Below are 23,701 nucleotides of genomic sequence, written 5' to 3'. Positions count from 1 at the left end.
AGAAAGAAAGAAGAAAGAAAGAAAGAAAGAAAGAAAGAAAGAAAGAAAGAAAGAAAGAAAGAAAGAAAGAAAGAAAAAGAAAAAAAGAAAGAAAGAAAAAGAGAAAGAAAGAAAGAAAGAAAGAAAGAAAAAGAAAGAAAGAAAGAAAGAAAGAAAGAAAGAAAGAAAGAAAGAAAGAAAGAAAGAAAGAAAGAAAGAAAGAAAAAGAAAGAAAGAAAGAAAGAAAAGAAAGAGAAAGAAAAAGGGAAGGGAGGAAAGAAGAAAGAAAATTGTATTTCTAGGAACAGATCTAATGGATAGACCAGAGTTTCTCAACTTCAGCACTGTTGACATTTGAGGCCATGTCATTCTGTGTTGTAGCTACACATTATAGGATGTTCAACCCTGGGCCTCCACCACTAGATGCCAGTAGCACAGCCCTCCAGCTGTAACACATAAAACTGTCTCTAAACATTGCCCAATGTCCCCTGGGAGACAATCTCCCCAGTTGAGAGCCACTGCCGGTGGCACCCAGTGTAGTAAAGACAGAAAACAGTGCACTGCCCACCAGGAATGGGCAGCTAATTAAATCATGGGGTATCCATACCACAAGAATCTGTTCCCTATGGTGGCTGTAACAAAGAAGCACAAACAGGAGGCTTGAACAACACACATTTATTCTCTCACAGTTCTGGAAGGCAGAAGTCTGAAATCAGTATCACTGGGTCAAAATCGAAGGGTCCACAGGGTGGTGCTGCCTCTGGAGGCTCTGGGGGAGAGTCAGCTTCCCTGCCTTTACCAGGTTCTAGAGGCTGCCGGCATGCCTTGGCTCGTGGTCCCCTCCTCCACCTTTCTTCAGTTGTCACACGGCCCATCTCCCTCTGCAGGTGTCTCATGAGGACACGTGTGACTACATTGGTCCCTGCTGGGGCAATCCAGGATCATCTCCCCTCCTCAAAATTCTTAATCACCTCTGCAAAGTCCCTTTTGTCATAAAAGGTAGCGTATATATAAGTTCTGGCACAGGAATTGGATACTGGGTGTGTGGGGGCGTATTCTTCAGCCACCACCCCATAGAATATAATGTGGTCCTTGAAAAGAATGAAGTAAAAGGGCATCTGGATGGCTCAGTCGGTTAAGTGTCAGCCCGTTAAACATCAAACTTGTCTCTCCCTGTACCTCTGGCCAGACACTGGAAATGATGTTTGCAGGGCTCTGTGGAGAAACAATAAATCATTTGGGTGCAGTGTTAGGGCTAGATAAACATCTACCCATAAGGCCCTGCTCTTGCCCCAGAGCCAACTCAGCCTCACTGGCAAAAGAAAAGGGCTGAAGTATGGGACGCCTGGGTGGCTCAGTCGTTTGAGTGACTGCCTTCGGCTCAGGTCATGAGGATCGAGTCCCGCATTGGGCTCCCTGCTCAGTGGGGAGTCTGCTTCTCCCTCTGACATTCCCCCCTCTCCTGCTCTCTCTCTCTCTCATTCTCTCTCTCAAATAAAATCTTAAAAAAAAAAAAAAGAAAAGAAAAGGGCTGAAGTAAATCAAGGCGTTCTTGCTGCTACCCTCCTGCTAATTCCCAGGCAAGTTACTCAATCTCGAGGCTTTGGTTCCTCATTCAAAAAGTAGAGAGAGGGGCACCTGGGTGGCTCAGTTGTTAAGCGTCTGCCTTCGGCTCAGGTCATGATCCCGGGGTCCTGGAATCAAGCCCCACATCGGGCTCCCTGCTCCACGGGAAGTCTGCTTCTCCCTCTCCCACTCCCCCTGCTTGTGTTCCCTCTCTTGCTGTGTCTCTCTGTCAAATAAATAAATAAAATCTTAAAAAAAAAAAGAAAAGAACATTAAACTATCAAAAAGAAAAGAAGGTAACTATGTGAGGTGACAGATGTGCTAACTAACCTTATTGTGGTGATCATTTCACAATATATATGCATATCAAATCATTAAGTTGTATACCTTAAATTTACACAATGTTATTTGTCGATTATATCTCAATGAAGCTGGAAGAAAAAAAAATTGAGGCAGCACTATTATCATCCAAGTGTTAATTCTACTCATGGATCTTTAGGGTCCACTATATGCTGCTACAGAGGCTAAGGGTTCAGCAGGGAACAAAACCAAGTCACTGTCCTCGGGAGCTTGCACCTAGGTGGGTGCTCTGGCACCGAGTAAGGCATTTAAGGGGTATAGGACAGTCTAGGGTTTATAATTGGAGGAAGGGGTCAGGGAGGCCTCACTGAGAAGGAAACATTGAGTAAAGATGTAAAGGAATAAGCCACGGAGATAACTAGAATCCTAGCACTCCACACAAAGAGAAAAGCCACTGCTAGTGCAAAGGCCCTGGGGCAGGAGTATGTTAGATGTGTTCAAGGACTCGCAAGGAGGCCTCTGTGGCTGGAGCAACATGAACCAGGAGAAAGGGAGAGAGTGGGGAGAAATGAGGACAGAGAGGTGGTGAAGGGCAGGCCCACAGCCTGTCGAATTTGAGTTCCCCATCATGACTCTGTGCAGATACAGACTGATTGCCTAATGACACTGATGCGAGGAAAACAAGGAGCAATAGAGGACATAGAGGATGGCAGCACATGGGGCATGAATATCTCCAGAAAGATACTGAAGACCCTGGAACAAATGGTTGCTTCTGGGGAGGTCAGTTGCTTTGGAGGTCAAGAAAGGGAAGGAGACTTAATGTTTCCTTTGTCTCCTTTTGTACTGTGTGAAATACTGGCTCTTATCCCTTCCCTGAAAGTTAGGATGTGCTGCAGTCAGGATTGCCAGCAGGTGCTGGTGGAAGGCCACTAGCCTGCCTTCCTGCTCCCTCTGCTGCAGCCTCCCTCAGCCTCCAACAACCTGCTCTCACGGCATCCTCACCCAGCCTGTCCTTGCTTGTTCACTAGGGCAGTTTTCTTCTCAGGCTGGGGAGAGGCAATCCAGGGAGTGCTGATATTTCAGGGCGCATTGGCCCTGCTCTCTACCCATGACTTTACCCCAAGCTCTGGAAGCTTTCGCCATGCCTACAGTGACTCTGCAACTCACACTTGGCACAGACTGTTCGTTACGTGCCCAGTAATGGCCTCACACAGCTCTCCTGTGCATTTCCTGCCCGACACCAGTTGGGGGAGGGCTGAGGCCTCATCTGACACATCTTGGGATTTCCTAGGCCCGGCAAGTGAGGGTTCTGCCCCTTCTAAACTGCAGGACCTTAGGCAAGTCACCTGACACCCCAGAATGATGTCCTCATGTGTGAAACAGGAATAGCAACAATAAGCCCTTGCTTCAGGGTTCTGTGTAGATAAATGGTTCTGTTCTGTAAGTGTGTGTGTTGGGGGTGGGGGAAGGTTTGCATTGTGCAGGACACTAAGCAGGTTCATGTCATAATGATACAGTCATAATATTCAATAACAATAGCATTTTTTTTACAAGGGGAATCACAAAATCAATTTCCATGTACCTGGTACAATAAAACATCAACTAGATTACATGCAATGTATTCATATTTATTCAAGAATGGTCACAGCAGCCCCAAATTGGAAACTGCAAATGTTCAGTGACAGGACAGTAGATAAACTGTGGTAAGAGTGGTACAACAAAACACTCCTTGGCAATAAAAAGGAGCCGACTGCGGATACATGCAGCAGCATGGAAGAATCTCACAGAACTAATGATGAGTGAAAGAAACCAGAGAGCAGATAGAAAGTACCATGTGGATGCCTTTTATAAAGTTCAAGAACAGGGGCGCCTGGGTGGCTCAGTCGTTAAGGTGGCTCAGTCGTTAAGCGTCTGACTTCGGCTCAGGTCATGATCCCAGAGTCCTGGGATCGAGCCCCGCATCGGGCTCCCTGCTCAGCGGGAAGCCTGCTTCTCCCTCTCCCACTCCCCCTTCTTGTGTTACCTCTCTCGCTGTGTCTCTCTCTGTCAAATAAATAAATAAAATCTGTAAAAATATAAATAAAGTTCAAGAACACGAAAAATCAATCTAAGGTGATAGAAATCAGACTTGTGGTTTCAGGCCAGAGTTGGGAATATTGACTGGGGAGGGGCATGAGGGAGGTTTCTGAGGCATTGAAGAGGACCTATATCTTGATCTGGGTGGAAGTTACATAAGTATATAGACTTGTAAAAATCTTTGAGGCATGCACTTGAGATTTGTGCATTTCATTGTGAGATATTTGTGCACTTTACTCAATATATGTTAGACCTCAAACAAAAATCTTAGAAGGTAAGGAGAAATTTAAAATAATTGAAATAGAAACAGTATACAAGTTAGCACTGCATTTATTGAAAATTATTTATGGAAACATTTGCTAGGTTTCAATAGTTCAAGAATGCAAATTCCCAATAATAACTATTTTGATGTTGGGTTTTTTTTTAAGATTTATTTATTTTGGAGAGAGAGAAAAAGAGAGCGTGCACAGGGGAGGGGCAGAGGGAGAGGGAGAGAAAGAATCTTGAGCAAACAACCCCCTGAGCATGGGTGGGGACCCACGTGGGGCCCCGAGCTAGGCAACCTCATGACCCTGAGATCATGGCCTGAGCTGAAATCGGAGTCAGATGCTCAACCACCTGAGCCACCCAGGCGCCCCTTGATGCTGTTTAAAAATCACAGTAAGAGGCACCTGGGTGGCTCAGTCCGTTAAGCGTCTGCCTTCAGCTCAGGTCATGATCCCAGGGTCTTGGGATGGAGCCCAAGTCCCACATCGGGCTCCCTGCTAGGTGGGGAACCTGCTTCTCCCTCTCCCTCTGCCTGTCCCTCTCAAATAAATAAATAAAATCTTTAAAAATAAAATAAAATAAAAAGCACATTAAAACTTGCAGTTTATTGCCCCCTGCATGCCTTACCCATCTCTCTCCAACTCCTGCCCCCAGTGCCATGGGCAATCATCATCCTGAATCTGGTGTTTATCTGATCCCAAGTATTTCTTCACTTTTTTGCTACATAGGTATATATCCCTAAGTCACATACATTATGTTCTGTATGTTTTCATAATTTATGGAAATGGTGTCATACTGTCACTTGTTTTTTTGCTCAACATCATCTCTTGTGAGAGAATTATCATTCTGTTGATTGACATTTATGTTTTGCCATTACAAACAACACTGTTCTTTTAAGATTTTATTTATTTGATAGAGCGTGCACAAGCAGGGGGAAAGGCAGGCAGAGGGAGAGGGAGAAGGAGGCTCCCTGCTGAGCAGGAAGCCCAACATGGGGCTTAACCCCAGGACCCTGGGATCATGACCTGAGCTGAAGGCAGACACTTAACTGACTGAGCCACCCAGGCATCCCTGTTTTGCCTCTTTTAATCAAAATGGTACCTGCTGCAGGAGATGTTATGATCCCCATTTTACTAATCAATTTTTCTTGCTCTCTCCTTCAGCCCAACCCAGTTAACCACCAGGCCCTGCTGATTCGGCTTCAGTAATCTCGGTCAGCTCCATCCCTTGTGACTACCACCATTGCTAGTATTACCTCAGCTATGAACCACTCCAGGAGCTTCCAGCTGGTTTCACTGCTCCCTCTGTTCTCCCTGAGATCTCTACTCCACAAAGCTTCCTACCCAATCCAACACTATCCTGCTTGAAATCCCAAACTCTATCGGTTTCGCACTGCTGTTAGGATAACAGTCTCGATCCTCAGCAGAACTTCAAGGTCCTTCTGTGTGGCCTCACCTCTCCAGCCTCAAATCCCAAGCTTTTCCCCCTGCACCTGGGCCATGCTGGTCTCCTTTCTGTCCTTCAAACACACCCCAATCTCTCAGGCCTCGTTCTGGACCTTCACACCTGTTGCTCTTTTTGTGTGGAACCCTCTCCCCCAACTCCCTAGGTTAACTCTATGCTGTCCTCACACCTCCACTCAACTGTCACTTGAACCCAAAGGAGATCAAGCCCCCTCTTCTATACCCTTTGGCAGGATTTACCAAAGATATGATTTCGTCACTGTATGCCTCTTTTTTTTTAAAGATTTTATTTATTTATTTGACAGAGAGATAGAGAGCACAAGTAGGCAGAGAGGCAGGCAGAGAGAGAGGGAGAAGCAGACTCTCCACTGAGCAGGGAGCCCGACGTGGGGCTCGATCCCAGGACCCTGGGATCATGATCTGAGCCAAAGGCAGCCGCTTAACTGACTGAGCCACCCAGGTGCCCCTGTATGCCTCTTTTTAACAAATCCAAACTTCAGCTGCATGTCCCTCCAAAGACCAATACTCAAGAGATGAATATTGATTGGAAAGGAATATGAGGTTTACTCAGGAGGCCAGCCACCTAGGCAGAAGGTAGACTCTTGTCCAAAAGCCAACTCCCTGGTTTCTGCCTAGCGAGGAGGGTTTTAAAGGGACAGGGGGTCATTAATCAGTGAGAGGGTGCAGTGGCCTGTAACACGTCCTGATTCCCTGCAGATTTAATGGTGCCTATTTACAGCTTTCAGTGCTCGGTGTAGCAAGATGTCTAACTGCTGTTCTGTGACATGTGAGGGCTTTCTATTCTCCTTCTAAAAAGGAATGTAAGATTTACAGATACCAAGGAAGGTTGGTAAATCAATCATATGCAATTAAGAAGACCTATTAAAGATCATCATGCTAGGGCGCCTGGGTGGCTCAGTCGTTGAGCGCCTGCCGGTCGTGGTCCCGGGGTCCTGGGATCGAGTCTCGCAACGGGCTCTCTGCTCGGCAGGAGGCCTGCTTCTCTCTCTCCCACTCTCCTTGCTTGTGTTCCTTCTCTCGCTGTGTCTCTCTGTGTTAATAAAATATTAAAAAGAAAAATCATCATGCTAGGGGCGCCTGGGTGGCTCAGTCGGTTAAGCCTCTGCCTTCGACTGAGATCATGATCCCAGGGTCCCAGGATCGAGCCCCACCTCGGGCTCTCTGCTGGGAGGGAGCCTGCTTCTTCCTCTGCCTGCCGCTCTGCCTGCTTGTATGCTCTCTTAAATCAATAATATCTTTTTTAAAAATCACCATCCTAGTTACGAAGATCAAGGCAGCCTCTCCTGAAAACAAGCGCCTGCTAACCACTGCCCTGCTAACCACTGCGGTAACGCCTGCGCCTAGCAGAAGGACTCATAATGCTTTGGAAAATATGTATGAACGGTTTTGAACTTGTTACAACCGTAAACGGCTAACGTCCCCATTCAAAGATGTGGAAACTGAGGCTGAGCCCACGAGGGGCTGCCCCGGCCTCAGCAACCTGAACGTGGCCGCCCTAAGGATGAAGCCACCTTCCGAGGCCCTCGCAAGGCCGCCTCCCGTGGAGACCCCCAAGGCGGAGCTGCACCCCACAGCACCCCAGGAGCGCCCAGGTAACAGCTTTCCCAGAGCGGCGCGGGGCGCTCTGGGAAGTGTAGTCCGGTCCGCTCTCCGGCTCCAGCAACTTCCGCTTCCGGCGGGCACGGACTTCGCGCGAGGTTTGGGGAAAGACGCGTGAGAACTGCGGCGTTGGTGGTGGATCTGCGTGGCGTCTCCGTGGCGGGTCTGTGGGTTACCATCTTAGCTGTGCTCCTGTGTGCGGAGCGCCGTCGCAGCCACCAGGCAGAGGTGGGGCTCGAACCTGGCCTGAGGCCCCTTCCTGACCTCTGTGGGCGCGCCCCAGACGGGGAAACGGGGCAGAGCGTGTTCAGCCAGAGGACAAGGAGAAAGAGTCAAGTGTGGCTACCGTGTCAGACCTTTAGGATGCCTGGGTTATAATTCCGGGCTAGAATGCTTTAACCTGGTGCTTCGGGGCTGGGGTTCTGGAAGCAAATGCGTGGGTTCCAGTCTCGTTTCTGTCGCTTCCCGTCTATGTGACCCTCCTCGGAGCGTCAGGGGTTTTTACTTGTAGAGATCACACTACCCCTATTATTACCAAATTAAGAACAGAGAGCAAATGTGTATTGCCACGTGCTCAGGAATTGGTGGCCAATATTATTTCAGAAAGGAGACAGGGCACCTGGGTGGCTCAGTGGGTTAATCGTCTGCCTTCTGCTCAGGTCGTGATCCCGGAGTTCCTGGGATGGAGCCCCTTATAGGACTCCCTGCTCAGCGGGGTGTCTGCTTCGCCCTCTGCCCCTCACCCTGCTCATGCTCTCTCTCTCAAATAAATAAAATCTTAAACAAAGAAAGAAGAAGAAGAAGAGAGAAGCAGGCAGGACAAGCTTGGGGCTATGCATTGACCTGGAAGGTCTCAATCTCCTAGGTAAGATAGTGGGCATAGGGCATTTGGCAACTCTTGCTGTCTTGAACAACTTCTGCTTTCTGCAATGAGAACCCCAAAGGGCACTTCCTGCTTCTGGAGAGCAGCCTTCCTGTCTATGAGAGAGTCCATTTACCCTGGAGGTGGTAGCAATGATTCCTTAAGCAAACTCTACTTAGGCTCCTCTGAACTCTTCTCAACAAGGTCTTGACTTTGGGACTTCTGTATTCATAGCAAGAATCCAACTAAGTCAGTTCAGCCAGAACCCCCACCCTCGATATCTGATTGGGTTCCTGACCCTCCAGCATCCCCCAGGTGATGTCTGATCATGCTGGCCTGCCTTCAGCAAGAATCCTACTGGGTTGGTTTAGCTACAGTCTCCCCCTGATGTTTCCTCTTACTAATTTTCCATCCTCCCACACTTTGGCTATAAAGTCCCGCCTTCCTTGTTGTGTTTGGAGTTAAGCCCAGTGTCTCTCCCTCACCACGCACCCCCTTGCATGGCCCCTGCACCTATCTCTGGTCCTGGATAAAGCTTTCCAATACCATTGTTTGACAAGTGGCATGAATAACTTTCCTGAACAGTGGTTGAGAAAAGGAAGTGCATTTCTCACTTTCTGTGTCTGTCACTGTCTCTCACACAGGCTGGCTCTCTGCATGGTTGGCTTCAGCCCTCAGTAGGGCTGAATAGATTTTTGAGGGAAGCTGGACATTTTACCTCTCTTTCTTTTCCCTTTTCTTGGGCCTCCTGCCATTTTGGAGTAAACCATTGAAGAGAGTACTGAAGCTAAGGAGATTATGGCTTCTGTTATGAGGGGGATGACTCACCAGGTGAACTAATGGGGTTTTTTTGTTTGTTTTTTTTTTTGTGTTTTTTGTTTTAAGATTTATTTATTTTTAGAGAGAGAGTGGGGGGTAGGCGCAGAGGGAAAGAATCTAAAGTGGACTCCCCGCTGAGCATGGAATCTGATGTGGGGCTTGATCCAAAATCGAGAGTCAGATGCTCAACTGCGTGAGCCACTCAGGCGCCCATGAACTAATGGTCTTTTTGTGTAAATATTCTCCACCTAAAAGAAAAACTGCATCCCTTTCTTCCCTTCTGCTGCATGTTTCTTCATAACACTGTCACCACCTATGTCATTCTATTTGTTAGTGTGTGCCAGACACAGGTCAGAAACGTGTCGATGTGTTTTATCTCACACAGGACTTAAAACCAGTCTGAGTCTACGTTCAAAATTAGGAGTTTTCACCTGAACATCCAGATACCAGACTTCTTCAGTCAGACGGGCTGGCAGCAGGGGGCCCATGTCCCGTTACTCCCCACGTCCCTGACACTGGCTTCCAGCAGCAGCTGCCATTGTCCCAGCACTGCTGTGTCTCTTCTGGTGGGGAGAGAATCTCCACGCTCGTGTCACTTTCCTACGTGGCAGTACCAAAGACCCCGAGATGGACACGTGTTTTAAGAAAAATGGGGGAGAACAAGTGTCTTTGTGGATAGCACGAATGTTCCAGCATGTTGGATGTGCCAGCTGTCTGTGTTGAAAGGCCAGTCTTGCCTCCCTCCCTGGCCTTGGTCTGGAGTGGGTGGTGGTCTGAGGACCGAGGAGAATCATGGGTCATTCCAAGGACTGGCAGTGTTTAGGGGTCTGGACTGAAATATGTCTCCCCAAAACATATGTTGAAGCCCTAACCCTCAATGTAACTGTATTTGGAGAAAGGATCTATAGGAGGTAATTAGGTTAAATGAGGTGATAAGGTGGGGCCCTAACCTCGTTGAACTGTGGCCTTTCTAAGAAGAGGAGCCTTATTAAGGGGGATCACTCTGCCATGGGAGGATATAGGGAGAAGGTAGCAGTCTGCAAGCTGGAAGAGAGCTCTCATCAGGGACTGAATCCACTGACACCTTGATCTTGGACTTCCAGCCTTCAGAACTGTGAGAAATCAATGTGTGTAGTCTAAGGCTCCCAGTCTCTATGGTATGCTGTTATGGCAGCCTGAGCAGAACAAGACACCTGTCTTCCTTCCCAAGAGGACCGTGGGAATCTTCACCCCATTCTGAGTGATGCCTGGGCTAACCACAAACAGGAGAGTTTAGCAGATGTCATCCCCATGAATAAAGATTTCCAAGCATGCCTGGTGGTCCCTGAATCCCCCTTCTTTCTCCACACTCCAGCCTCCTTTATCCTGGAGGCAGCTCTCCCTGGGAGGAGTGGTCATGCGTTGCAAGGCTGTTCTTACCTGCCTGCTTGTCATTTGGTCTGCTGGCTGTAGGGATAAGACAAAGTTTCAAATGCTGGGTGATCGAGGGTATAAACAATGGCTATCTCCTGCCTCCCTGTTAACTGACATATCCTCTCATCTGTCTCATTTAATAATGGAACCAAAACACAGGCGGACTCCAAGGAGAAATTTCCCAGCATTCCCAGCAAATGCTCTTTTCCCTCATCCTTTGTGTTAATGAAAATAGTAACAATACTAATGTTTACTGACTGCTTCTAGGTTTCACCCTAGAGTGAACCGTTTTAATGTACTAGATCGTTCAATCCTCATAAGTATCCTCTGGGGCACAGGTACTGTCTAGCTCCATATACCACCGTCATCATGTTTGTGAATCAAGTTTGTATAAGGCTGGGCAGCAGACGTCAATGTCTGAAGAACAAATTCTTCTCATTCATTTTTTCAGTCATTCAGCAAATATTTACTGAGCACCTCTATGAACCAAGCAGATTTGCCCACTGTTTAGAAAATCAGAGGGTATTATGGCCCCAAGTGGCCCCCTCAAAAGATAACCTGGAGGCAGGACTAGAGTCTTCCGAGAAATCATTCAGATACTTATTCCAAGACAGGGCTCTTAATACCTGGCTGGTGTTCAGGAGAACCTTAGGGGAGTGGTTGGGGCAGCAGGCTCTGGAGCAGACCTGCCTGAGTTTGACTTGGCTTTTCCACTTTCCTGGCTGTGTGGCTTTTAGCAGGGCTGTGCCCTCTCTGAGCCTCAGTTTACTCAACTAAAACATGGGTCATAATGATATCTATACAAGAGAATCATTGTGAAGATTTAAGTAGCACAATAAAAAAAAAAATCCTGTGGACTTAGGAAGTGCGTAAAAAACATTAGCTTTGGGACCCCTGGGTGGCTCATTCGGTGAAGCATCTGCCTTCGGCTCAGGTCATGATCCCAGGGTCCTGGGATCGAGTTCCGCATTGGGCTTCTTGCTCAGCGGGAAGACTACTTCTCTCTCTGCTTGCTGCTCCTACTTGTGCTGTCTCTCTCTCTGACAAATAAATAAAATCTTTAAAAAAATTACAGCTTTTATTAGTGGCTCATGGAGGCCTTAGAGTGTAGGGGCGCCTGGGTGGCTCAGTTGGTTGAGCAGCCAGCTCTTGATTTCAGCTCAGATCATGATCTCAGGGTCCTGGGATCAAGCCCTGAGTCGGGCTCCGCACTCAGTGAGGAGTCTGCTTCAGGTTTCTCTCTCCCACTGCCCCTCCTCTCTCACTCTCAAATTAAAAAAAAAAAAAAAAAAAAAACTTAAAAAAATGTAATAAAACACCCATTATATATCAGTTTTGGGGCATGGCACTCTCTGATGACTCTCTTAGATTATTTAGTCAAATTTAACCATTTGACTTGTATATTGAGTTTTTGTTTCTGTCATTTGGACATGGAGAAATTGCTACCAAAGATGACAACTGTTTGAGGGCTTGATTGTACAGCCTCTTTTCTCTGTCACATTTAAATAATAAGAGCAAATAGCTGAATCGGTGCCTCGTATGTGATGACGGAACTGTGCCATTAGTCTGAAGAGATCTTCCCCTCTCTCTTCAGAGAGAAGGATATGTCTGTGCTGCAAACTTCTGAGTATGAGGCTGCCATTTTAACTCGAACTGTTTTGTAGACTCCATAAACACTATGAAAACAAGCTACCTTTATAAGTGTAAATATAAATAGTGATATGTGTGTATAAGTATAAATACTTTTTTAAAAAATTTTATTGTTATGTTAATCACCATACATTACATCATTAGTTTTGGATGTAGTGTTCCATGATTCATTGTTTGTGCATAACACCCAGTACTCCACGCAGAACGTGCCCTCCTTAATACCCATCACCAGGCTAACCCATCCCCCCACCCCCCCTCCCCTCTAGAACCCTCAGTTTGTTTTTCAGAGTCCATCGTCTCTCATGGTTGGTCTCCCCCTCCGATTTCCCCCCCTTCATTCTTCCCCTCCTGCTATCTTCTTCTTTTTTTTTTCTTAACATATATTGCATTATTTGTTTCAGAGGTACAGATCTGTGATTCAACAGTCTTGCACAATTCACAGCACTCGCCAACTATAAATACTTTTCATTCAGACTGTGAACAATGCTTGGGGCCTTAGTGGACCCATGGACCTCTTACAGGAACTCCACGGCACCAGGTATCCATGACCCACACACTGAGACCCGCATTCTCCATCTCAGTGTGGCTCAAGGCATGAAATAGAGCCGGTGCTTAGGGAGCATTTGGTATGCACTGGGCATTGTCACTAGCGCTTTACAAACAATCTCATCTAATCCTGACCTTCAGCTCTCTGAAGTTGCAGGTATGGCAATCCCCGTTGCACAGGTGAGGAAGGCAAGGCGTACCTAGTTAATATGTGGTGGAGCCAGGGTTTGAAGCACTGGCTTGGGTGTATGTCTGTGAAGGCCCAAATTCATCCCGATTTACATTTGTTAAGGACTGCATGTTTGTATCTCCCCCAAAATAGAATTAAGACCGAAATCCAAGGGGCACCTGGGTGGCTCAGTTAATTAAGCATCTGCCTTCAGCTCAGGTCATGATCCCGGGGTCCTGGGATCGAGCCCCGAATTGGGCTCCCTGCTCAGCGGGAACCCTGATTCTCCCTCTGCCCTTCACCCTACCTGTGATCTCTCTCTCACTCTCTCTCGCTCTCAAATAAATAAATAAAATCTTAAAAAAAAAAAAAGACTGAAATTCTAAACAAACCAACACAAAATCCTGAGCAAAGCAGAAATTTGTCCTTTAAATCTCTGTTGGTTGTAGTCACTGAAAATTGCCCAGACAGGAGAGGACCAGGGCTATGTCAGCCAGGCCTTGGTCACTACATAGACTCGCTAACATACGGCTCTAAGGAGAAGATGCCTGGTCCCCTCAGCTAACTAGGAGGGAGTTAGAAAGGGGAAGGCATGGCACAGCTTTGAAAATGCTGACGTCCCCACACCTCTCCACTTCCTTACACACAACCCAGCATGCTCTGCAATCAGATCATGGTCATGCAGTCCTATAGAACCTGCTGATTTTCCCTCAGATTCTCCACCAGGCTCTTCTGTTTTCCTCCTTTTCCCTCTCCCACTTTATTTGTTGTCTTCTTCCTCCCGTGCTACATACTTCCTGTGACTTATTCGAAGTTCCCCCTTGCACATTCTCCTCCCAGAGCAAACTGAGCGCAGGCCTCTTGTGTTCAGTTCTCTGAGTGGCTGCACACTTTGGTGTTAGTTCATTCTAACATCCCTGCCTTATTGACCAGCAACCCCATGTTGAAGGAGACACTGAGGCCTATATGGTCCTACCTTTCTTCAGGCCCCACCCCAAGGCTGTGGAAGCCTGGGATAGTCCTGAAATCTGCCCTTAAAGATGCCTCCCACTCAGGAAGGGGCAGTGTCCAGAATTTAGTCACGGGCAGCCCAGCGTCTTGTTCTGCTCGGCGTGCTCACAATAAAAACTGAATATTGGCTGTAGTGGGAAAAATGAAACGAGAGGGAATGGAGAGTAGAATGGGAAGAAAAGCTAGTGGGAAGATGGGGTAAGGTGCTAGGTCTGGGGATGCCAGAGTTGAAGGACTCATGAATCACCGGGTCCTTATGTCAGTGACGATGTTTATGAAGCACTTATGATATGCTAGGCAGGTAACCCTCACCATGACCCTTCACCTGCTTAAAGGCCAGGCTTAGTCTCTCCCAGGCTGGACAGCAACACCAGGGACCGGCTGTCTAGTTACCTCCTGTTCGCGGTGCCCACTTGTTACAAAGCAGAGCCCAATAAATATTTGTTGATTAAGTTAACAAATAAAAGAAATAAGCAATTGGTACCCAAGATGCCCCAAGCAAGTAACTTTCTGGGTCTTCATTAACTAGTCTCTAAAATTAAGGAGGTGGACTAGCACAGATGCCTGGGTTCCAACCTCATGCCACACTTACAGAGTATGTGTGACCTTGGGCAGGTCATTGAACCTCTGTGTGCCTCCTTTCCTCATCTATAAAATATTGCTAAAAGTACCTACCTCCCACGATTGTTTTAAAGATGAATTGTTAATAATTGGTAAGTACTTAGAACAGACCCTGGTACGTACAAAGTACGATGTAAGTAGAAATGTAAATTCACAAGTCCCCTCCCACAGTGTACTTTTCTCAGGCCAGGGGAGGGCGGATGGAAAGGACGCGGGGGGAATGGCCCAGAACCTTCGGAGCCGCGAAACCCTGGCCGGCTCACTGACAATGCCAAGACTACCTTACCCACAATGCCTCCCGTGGGCCCGCCCACGCGGTCTCATTCTCATCCCCTTACAGCTGGTCGGCCAGCAGTTCAAGAACTACGTTGCCCACAATGCCCCCCGTTGACCGGCGTATGCCGGCTCATTCCCACACTCGACAGCCAGCTCGGCCAATGGGGCGAGGACTATATTACCCACAGTGCTCCGGTGGGCCCGCCCACAGCGGGGTGAGCCCGTGGCTCGTTAGGACCAGTCCGCTGTGTTCGTTCTGCGGGTTTGTTGGTCTCGTCGTGTACAGCCTACCGGCTGTACCCCCCGCGCCTACGGTCCTGCTTCCAGCCCGGCCTGCCGCACTGCCGGTGAGTGCGGGCTCGGGGTCCCGGCTCGAGCTTCCATCCCGCGGCCCGCGTCAGAGCCCGGGTTTGTGCTCTGCCTGGGCCACCGCTCACCCTCCACCTGAGGGCGAGACCGGGGAACGCATCCGGGCCGGGGACTCCCAACCTTCCCAGCACCCTGGAGTTGGAGAGGCCGTGGTGACCATACAGGCGGGGGTACCCGGGTGGCCTTCGAGGCTTGCCGAGCCTAAAATCGGAGGTCGGGTCGTGACAGAATCTGCGTCCTCCTGGGCAGAGGGGGCCCTGGTTCTCACCGTATTTCCAAAGGGACCCCAGCCCAAACGGGCCTACCGTGATAATGAAAACCGCATTTCTCGAACTCTGACCCCGTCCCAGGCAATGCGGAAAACCCTTTCCAAAATCGGTTTAGGGGCGCCTGGGTGGCTCAGTCGTTAAGCGTCTGCCTTCGGCTCAGGTCATGATCCCAGGGTCCTAGGATTGAGCCCCGCATCGGGCTCCCTGCTCCGCAGGAGGCCTGCTTCTCCCTCTCCCACTCCCCATGCTTGTGTTCCTGCTCTGTGTCTCTCTGTATCAAATAAATAAGTAAAATCTTTAAAAAAAAAAAAGTCGGTTTAGTCCTCTCAGCAGCCTATGTGTAGGGATACCATTCTCTCTACTTTTTGTTTTGTTTTGCTTTTTTAAAGATTTTATTTATTTATTTGACAGGGAGAGAGAGAGCAGGAGCAGGAGCACAAGCAGGGGGAGTGGGAGGGGGAAAAGCAGGCTTCCTGCTGAGCAGAGAGCCGGATGTGGGGCTCCATCCCAGGACCTTGGGATCATGACCTGAGCAGACACTTAACAACTGAGCCATGCAGGTGCCCCTCTCTCTACTTTTTGAATGAGGAACCAAGGCCTCTAACTTGCCTGAGAGTAAACAGGAGGGTAGCAGCAAGAACGCCTTGATTTACCTCAGTCCTTTTCTTTTGCCAAAGAGGGTGAGTTGGCTCTGGGGCAAGAGCAGAGCATTATGGGTAGATGCTTATCTAGCCCTAACACTGCACCCAAATGATTTATTGTTTCTCCACAGAGCCCTGCAAACATCATTTCCAGTGTCCGGCCAGAGAGACAAGTTTGAGCCCTGAGACACAAGAAAGCAAGACCTGCCCCAGACAATGGCAGCCACACCTGGTCTCCAGCCTCCACCACCCCTGGAGCAAGACGAGATCCTGATCGTGAAGGTGGAGGAGGATTTCTGCTGGGAAGAGGAGCCCTCCCTGGAGTCGGAAGACCCCAGCCCTGAGACCTTTCGCCAGCTCTTCCGGCTCTTTTGTTACCAGGAGGTGGCCGGGCCCCGGGAGGCCCTGAGCCGCCTCTGGGAGCTCTGCTGCCGCTGGCTGCGGCCTGAACTGCGCACCAAGGAGCAGATCCTGGAGCTGCTGGTGCTGGAGCAGTTCCTGATGGTGCTGCCAGGGGAGATCCAGGCCCGGGTGCGGGAGCAACAGCCGGAGAGTGGTGAGGAGGCCGTGGTCCTCGTGGAAGGGCTGCAGCGGGAGCCCAGGAAACAGAGGCAGCGGGTGAGGTGGGGGGCAATTTGGCGTTGAGGTGAGGAAACGGGGCCCCCAAGATCTCAGGGCCCTGCTCTTGAGATCTGCATTTGGAAATCCCTTGGGCTCTGGAGCCACGGCCTGCCTTGGTCATTGTGGATGGGGGAATTGGGGCTGCCTCCTCCTGTGAATTGAAGAAGACACTGCAAAGTGTTTCTCAGCCTTGGCTGTTGGGTGTAAACCTGTTGACTGAGCACATGTAGCCCCACTAGCCCTCTCTGAGCTGTGTGGGTTGTTTCATTAACATCATCCCAGCGGCGGTCAGACACGGGTTTTGATGGGAGGGCGGCTGGAGACCTTCCCAGGCAGAGCCCTGGGCATTGACGAGATCCCAAAATGAGGAGCACTAGGAAGAAAAAGCAGGGGCTGGTGGGTGCCCTGCTTAGAGCCCCCACATGTCCCCAGCCCTCTAGAGCTGTGTCATCCCATGCAGTGGCAACCAGCCACATATGATTTTTTTTTAAATTAAAACTAAATAAAACGTCAGATGTAGTTCCTAAGTTACACTGGCCCCATTTCAAGGGTGCAGTCGTCAGATGTCCCTAGTGGCTACTATACTGGATACTAGACAGTGAAGACATAGGACACTTTGTTGTCATGGAAGATTTTGTGGACAGCACTGCTCTAGGGCACATTCCCAGCTTCTAACAGAATTTGAAGAGTGGGAAGTCTCACAAATTCCTTTTGCTTAGATTAGATTAGTTTTCCAGATTAAATATTTGGCAGATATGGACAGGTGGCCTTTCTCCTGTGTTAGTGCCATTGGCCACATACTTTCCTTTTTGTCTAGCAGGATAGACACATCCCCCCAAACTTGATCACAGTGTGAGTTGATTGCAGTAAGCAAATCCTGCTATCTTGGTGGCCAGCGAGAACTCAGGATCCTTTCCCAGCCCCTCCAGCCCTGGCATTGGGGTTCTTAGCATGGTTTCCCTCTGTCTCTGTGCACCCCATAACCTCTGAGGACTGTCTCCTCTTAGAGGTGTGCAATGTTGAGCCTGACGCAGGGGTCCCCGGTGCTGGTTTCACAGTTCACTGGGGATGTTTCTTGACTTAAGTACTATTGCAGAACTCAGTAAACTCTGAGACCCAAGGTCATCCTAATCATCTTTGCTGCAATTGGGAAATAGATTGTTCCAGAGAACTTGTAGGTGACTTCAAAAAGCATAGCACATGCAATAGTGCGAATTTCTGAAATGAGACCTGATTCAGGGTCCTCCTGGCCCAGGTCTATTGGGAGCACCGAGGAAGGGAGGGTAAGAGTGTGACAATGACACCAGTGCAGTGTGATGGGGAGAGACTGGGGAGACTCACTCAGGGACAGAGCAGGTCTCACTTTGTCCCGTTTGGGAGCCTGACCTCTTCCCAGCTCACATTTCTTCTCCCAGCGTGTCTGGAGGGAAGATTGTGTGGCATGTGGAGGGCCATGGGGGCAGGCAGGGGGAGGAAGCCCTGGGCGTGGGGGAGGTGAGGCACAGCTGGTTCAGAACCTGGGAACAGGAGGATGGCCAGGGGTGCCTGAGACAGGAGTGGTTGGGAACCTTGTGGGTTTTCTCCCAGCCTTCTGGGAGCTGGTGGGCAGATCTCTGTCTGCATTCAGGGCCTGGAGGTGCTCCCTGATGATGTACTGTCCCATGGGACAGAACAGTGCTTGAAACACCAAGTGGAGGCCAGGCCAGAGGAGCTGTCTCTGGAGGAAGGGTCTGGATGCTCCAGCCAGCAGGCCCCAGCCCAATGGAGCCACAGACCAAAGAGGGGTGAGTAGCCATCCCTCTAGATGAAAGAAGCTCTGTAGGGGAAGGAGGCAGAGGGAAAGGGGTGTCACAGGAGGCTAGGCCTCTGTGTACATGGGAAGGACACGTTCTTGCCTGGGAGCTGAGTATAGGTGGGGAGTAGTTGTACCTGTCTGGGCCTTTGCTACCGTGTGCACGGATGGGCTGTGTGGCCTTCTCTGGCAACTCTGTGCTTTTTCCCCAGGCCCAGTGGCCTCCCAGCATCAGGAGATGGCGGCATCGGCCACGTCCTTCGTTTCATCCTGGTCCCGGGTGAGTGGGTGTTCCTGATCTGCAGCATCCCTGTGTGTCCCCTTCCTCTGTTATGGGAACACTTCTCTCCCATGCCAGGTCCAGCTCTTAGAGCTCCTCCTTCATGGAATGGCCCCTTTACCCCAACTTTCTCCTACCGAAAGTCTTCTCTTAGATGCCATCTGCGTATTAGGTGTGTCCCAGAGGATTCTGGGGCTTAATGGTGAGCTGGGGCAATTGCTTCAAACCCAGCCAGGCACTAGACTCTTGGGACTTTGGGTAAAAATATAGGTTCCTCCCCCAGCCCTGGCCTGGAATTGGAGTCTCCTTTGCTTGTTTGTTTAAATAACAGCTTTATTGAGGGGCGCCTGGGTGGCTCAGTTGGTTAAGCATCTGACTCTTGATTTCGGCTCGGGTCATGATCTCAGGGTCGTGAGATCGAGCCCTGTATCAGGCTCTGTGCTCAATGGGGAGTCTGCTTGAGATTCTCTCTCTTTCCCTCCCTCTGCTCCTTCACCTGCTCATGCTTACTCTCACTCTTTTTCTTTTCTTTTTTTTTTTTTTAAAGATTTTATTTATTTATTTGACAGAGAAAAAGAGAGGGAACACAAGCAGGGGGAGTGGCAGGCAGAGGGAGAGGGAGAAGCAGGCTTCCTGCAGAGCAGGGGGAGCCTGATGTGGGACTCGATCCCAGGACCCTGGGATCATGACCTGAGCTGAAGGCAGTCGCCTAACCAGCTGAGCCACCCAGGTGCCCTCCTTCTTTCTAAAATAAATAAATAAAAAATAACAGCTTTGTTGAGGTATAATTCACATACCACGCAGCTTAGCTATTTAGAGTGCATAGTGTTTAGCGTATTTATAGAGTTATGCAATCATCATCACAGTCTTCAAAAGACTTTCCTCCCCAGGACACCCCATACCCATTAGCAGCACACCCCCATTCGCTCTTTCCCAGCCCATGGCAACCTACTTTTCTGTCTCTATGGATTTGCCTCTTCTAGACATTGTTTGCTTGGGTTTTAATCTGCTGCTCAGGTCAGTCTGGTGCCAGATTTGGAACGACTGGCCTACAGGCATCCTGAAGTTCCCAAGACACCCCCCTCGGGTTTCAGGGCTGGTTGAGCTGAGGCAGGGCATGCCTGACTCGTCCCCTGGGGAACGTGGGCCCCGGTGGCTGAGCGTGCAGTGGAACCAGCTGTTCCAGACAGTGAATCTGTCCACACTGTCTCTGGCCCAGCAGCAGTGGGACAGGGTGGCGGTGACGGTGTCCTCCCAGGGAGCAGGATTCAGCCGTTCTGTGAGTGGAGCCTGAGGAGGAGGGGTGGCCAACAGCATATGGAGAGGGAGAGTGTTGGAGAGAGGAAGTGGGGGGAGGCAAAGCCGGACCTGCCATTGTGATACAGGTGGAGGGGGTGGGTGAGCCCGCCAGGCTGGCCCACATGACAGAGCTGTGGCATAGGACTGAGTGGCTTGCATTCCAGCAGGTGCCAGTGACCTTGGAGGACATGGCGGCGTACCTATCCCAGGAGGAGTGGGAGTGCGTGGACCCGGCTCAGCGGGACTGCAGCTGGGACATGCTGCCGGAACACGGGGGTAACGTGCAGAGAGACCCTGGCCATTGCTCCTCAGTGGCGTGTCTGAAGTGGGCCAGTCTCGGGGAGGGTAGCTCCTTCCCTTAGGCTGGCTGGGGCCAGCTCAGCATTTCCCAACAGTTGTGTGTGGGCCTCAGGCACCCTAGGCCCAGCATCTCCCTGCTCCGTATCGCCCCTGTCTCCGTACCACTTACAAAAGCCAGTTCAACAGTTCTCAGGCTGCAGTGGCCCGAGGAATCACTGGGGAGCATGTTGAAATAAGAACTCACACCCTGTTCCCAGGTGGGTCCAGTGGGCCAGGGGTGCTCCCTGGAGAGTCTGCTCAGCAACCAGCTGAGTGCAGCCTGCAAAGCCAGGGTTGCTAGTGACCTGTCAGGGGCCCACTGCAGTGGGGAGAGTGTGGCTGCTCGCCTCGCCCCAGGCAGGTGCCCACAGTTGTCCTGGGTTCCTTATTCTTTTGTTCCTTCACCCACATGGTTGGTCCTGTTTCACGTTGGCCTCTGTGCTGCCCATGGCTCCCGTGGGTGGAGCTGCTTCTGGCAAGGCCTTGGCCATCCACAGCCTCTCCTTACCACCCCCACCCCCACCCCACCACCCAACACTATTCCTTCTGCTCTTCCCGCTCAGCTCATCTTGGCAGTCCAGATACCCATTCACTCCCTGAAATAGGTTCTGAAGGAATTGAGATGCTGCTTTGTATCAGTTGGGTTTCTTCAGACAAAGAGAACCAATAGTGTGTGTGTAAGTTAAGACATTTATTTTTGGGCGCCTGGGTGGCTCAGTCGTTAAGCGTCTGCCTTCGGCTCAGGTCATGGTCCCAGGGTCCTGGGATCAAGTCCCGCATCGGGCTCCCTGCTCAGTGGGAAGCCTGCTTCTCCCTCTCCCACTTGCCCTGCTTGTGTTCCTGCTCTCGCTCTCTCTCTCTCTCTGTAAAAAAAAAAAAAAAAAAAAAAAAAAAACATTTATTTTTAAGGAATTGGCTCATAGGATTGTGGATGCTGACAAGCCTAAAATCATAGGACAGGCCCGCAGGCTGGAAATTCGAGTGAGAGTTGATGTTGCAGTCCTGAGTCTGATATCTGCAGGGCAGCCAGCAGACTGGAAACCCAGGCAGGATTTCTGTATTACAGTCTGGAGGCTGAATTCCTTCTCTGGGGGAGGCACCTGGGTGGCTCAGTTGGTGAAGTGTCCCACTTGATTTCAGCTCAGGTCATGATCTCAGGCTTGTGAGATCAAGGCCTGCAAGGGGCTCCATGCCGGGCAAGAAGTCTGCTTAGGATCCTCTCTCCCTCTGCCCCTCCCTGGGAAACCTCAGGTCCTGCTCTTAAGGCCTTCAGCTGATTAGATTTCGAGGCCCACCCGCAGTGTGGAGGGTGATCTGCTTTATTTACAGTCAGCTGATTGTAGATGTTAAGCAGATCTACAGATGACATCCTGAGAGGTTATTTAGCCTGGCTGTGGTACCACTGTTTAGTTAACACCAAAACACTGTTGACATTGGGGCTGTAGAATCCTCCGTTAGGATGCCATCTAGTGAGCTATAGGATGTTCACCAGCATCCCTGGCCTTCACCCACTAGATGCCATTTGCAACATTCTTCTCCCCAGTTGTGACAACCAAAACTGTCTTCAGACATGCCAAGTGCCCTCTGAAGGCCACCATTGCCCCCGGGTAAGAACCCCTGGCCTAGAGGTTATGAGCCCAGGCTCCAGAGCCCGTCCTGTAACTTACTAGCCCAGTGACTCTGGGTGAGTTCCTCAGCATTCTCGCCCTGCAATGGGACAGTAAGGGCACGCACTTCACTGGCGTTGTGAGGCTTTCACGAGCTGCTGGCCACGGTCCACTGTCTCCGTTCAGGTCTGACACTCCCCTGCTAGGTGCTCTGAGGCTTGCTCTCATGTTCCTCAGGTGGGACAGCCGCCCAGCCTCTGCCTTCTTATTGTCCCCTCTCCCTGTGAAGGCCTCAGGGACTGTGTTTTCTCTGTCCCAGGGCTTGGGCTGCAACTTGAGGACGGACAGGACACCAGGGAGGACGTGTCAATGGGAAGGGAGCGGGACCAAGAGCTGGTCAGGGGCATGGCCAGGCCCGAGCAGCCTCTGGAAAGAGGAGGGCCGCGACGAGTCGAAAAGCCGTACACATGCCCCGAGTGCGGCAAAGGCTTTAGCAAAACGTCCCACTTGACCAAGCACCAGCGCACGCACACCGGGGAGCGGCCCTACAAGTGTCAGGTGTGCGGGAAGGGCTTCAGTGACCGCTCCAACTTCAGCACGCACCAGAGGGTCCACACGGGCGAGAAACCCTACGCGTGCGCCGAGTGCGGCAAACGCTTCAGCCAGAGCTCCAGCCTGGTCATCCACCGCCGGACGCACACTGGGGAGCGGCCTTACGCCTGTGCTGAGTGTGGGAAGCGCTTCAGCAACAGCTCCCACTTCAGTGCGCACCGGAGGACACACGCGGGCGAGAAGCCCTTTGTGTGCCTGACCTGTGGCAGGGGCTTCCGCCGGGGCACGGACCTGCACAAACACCAGCGGACCCACAGCGGAGAGCAGCGCCTGCCAGGCTTGCAGAGCCCCACGGCGTGGCTCCAGGAGGCCCCCGGGGTGAAGCCCAGCCGCCACTCGTTGAGCTGCCCACCTCCGGAGTTCCGTTCAGAATTTCGAGGTCAGAGTTCATGAAGCTGCTGGAGTTACTGTCTTGGAACCAGAACCCTAATCTGAAGGCATTTCAGACTGACCCTGTTTGCCCCTGGTGGGGGCCCAGCCCATGGCTGTGGGATATTTCAGGTGCCCAGGCAGAGGGAAGAATCCGGGCACTGAGTTTAGCAGTGGCGGCTGGACATGGAGCAGATGGACCTGGGTCCTGGGGCCTCTGTCCAGGTGACCACAGCCTGGGTGGCTCACCACCCCAGGGATGGATACTCACCGTTCAGGAGGCCAGAAGGCCAAACCCAAGATGTGGGCAGGGCTGCTTCCTTCTGGAGGCCCTGATGGGAGAGACTGTCCCACGCCTCTCTCCTGGCTTCTGGTGTTGCCGGTGTCCCCGGTGTTCTTGGCTTGTGGCCACATCGCTCCCGCCTCTGCCTCTTCTCTGCTCTGGTGTCCTCTTCTAAGGGCACAGTCATTCGATTTAGGGCCCCTGATCCAGAATGACCTCATCTCAATTACATCTGCATAGACCTTGTTTCCAAATAAGGGCACATGCTGAGGTTGTGGGTGGACATGAAGCCGGGAACGCTTGTCAGCCCACTTCGGGGAAGCCTCCAGAACTCCAGTTCCTTGGAGCGTTAACATACCCCAGCCTTCCCTGGTCTCCCACCTTCCCCTCCAGCCTTGCCACACCCAGTATGTAGCCTGTGGGGGCTTTTTCTGTATCTCTGTGGTGTTAGCGGGGCAGTGGGGTGAGTTGGGGGTCACCTTCATAGATCCATGGCTGTTCTAAAGGATGAATACCTGGTGTGGGAACGCTTCCCTGATACCCCATCTTCCAACCTCCCCGGCCCATGAGGAAGCCTGTGGA

The 23,701-nt window shown here is 50.6% G+C and overlaps 1 protein-coding gene and 1 long non-coding RNA gene across 2 annotated transcripts; both read left to right on the top strand.

Moving 5' to 3' along the window:
- The first annotated feature begins 7,371 nt into the window (after nucleotides 1-7,371).
- On the top strand, nucleotides 7,372-10,265 carry LOC114219884 (uncharacterized). The gene is made up of 2 exons (XR_003611482.2): nucleotides 7,372-7,499; nucleotides 9,338-10,265. It is a non-coding gene; the product is annotated as an uncharacterized LOC114219884 (long non-coding RNA).
- Nucleotides 10,266-14,854: 4,589 nt separating this feature from the next.
- Nucleotides 14,855-22,942, top strand: ZNF500 (zinc finger protein 500). Its single transcript, XM_088017315.1, has 6 exons — nucleotides 14,855-14,985; nucleotides 16,049-16,535; nucleotides 18,166-18,322; nucleotides 18,543-18,610; nucleotides 20,074-20,185; nucleotides 22,175-22,942. The coding sequence occupies exons 2-6, from the start codon at nucleotides 16,134-16,136 to the stop codon at nucleotides 22,858-22,860; spliced, it is 1,425 nt and encodes a 474-aa protein (XP_087873441.1). The 5' UTR covers nucleotides 14,855-14,985; nucleotides 16,049-16,133; the 3' UTR covers nucleotides 22,861-22,942.
- Nucleotides 22,943-23,701: the final 759 nt, after the last annotated feature.

The sequence above is a fragment of the Eumetopias jubatus genome, unplaced genomic scaffold (genome assembly GCF_037043125.1).
Source record: "Eumetopias jubatus isolate StellerSeaLion01/CBP00866 unplaced genomic scaffold, mEumJub1_p1.0 scaffold_12, whole genome shotgun sequence".
Lineage (NCBI taxonomy): Eukaryota > Metazoa > Chordata > Mammalia > Carnivora > Otariidae > Eumetopias > Eumetopias jubatus.
The sequence above is the reverse complement of the archived record's forward strand: the minus strand, read 5'-3'. Positions and strand labels throughout refer to the sequence as shown.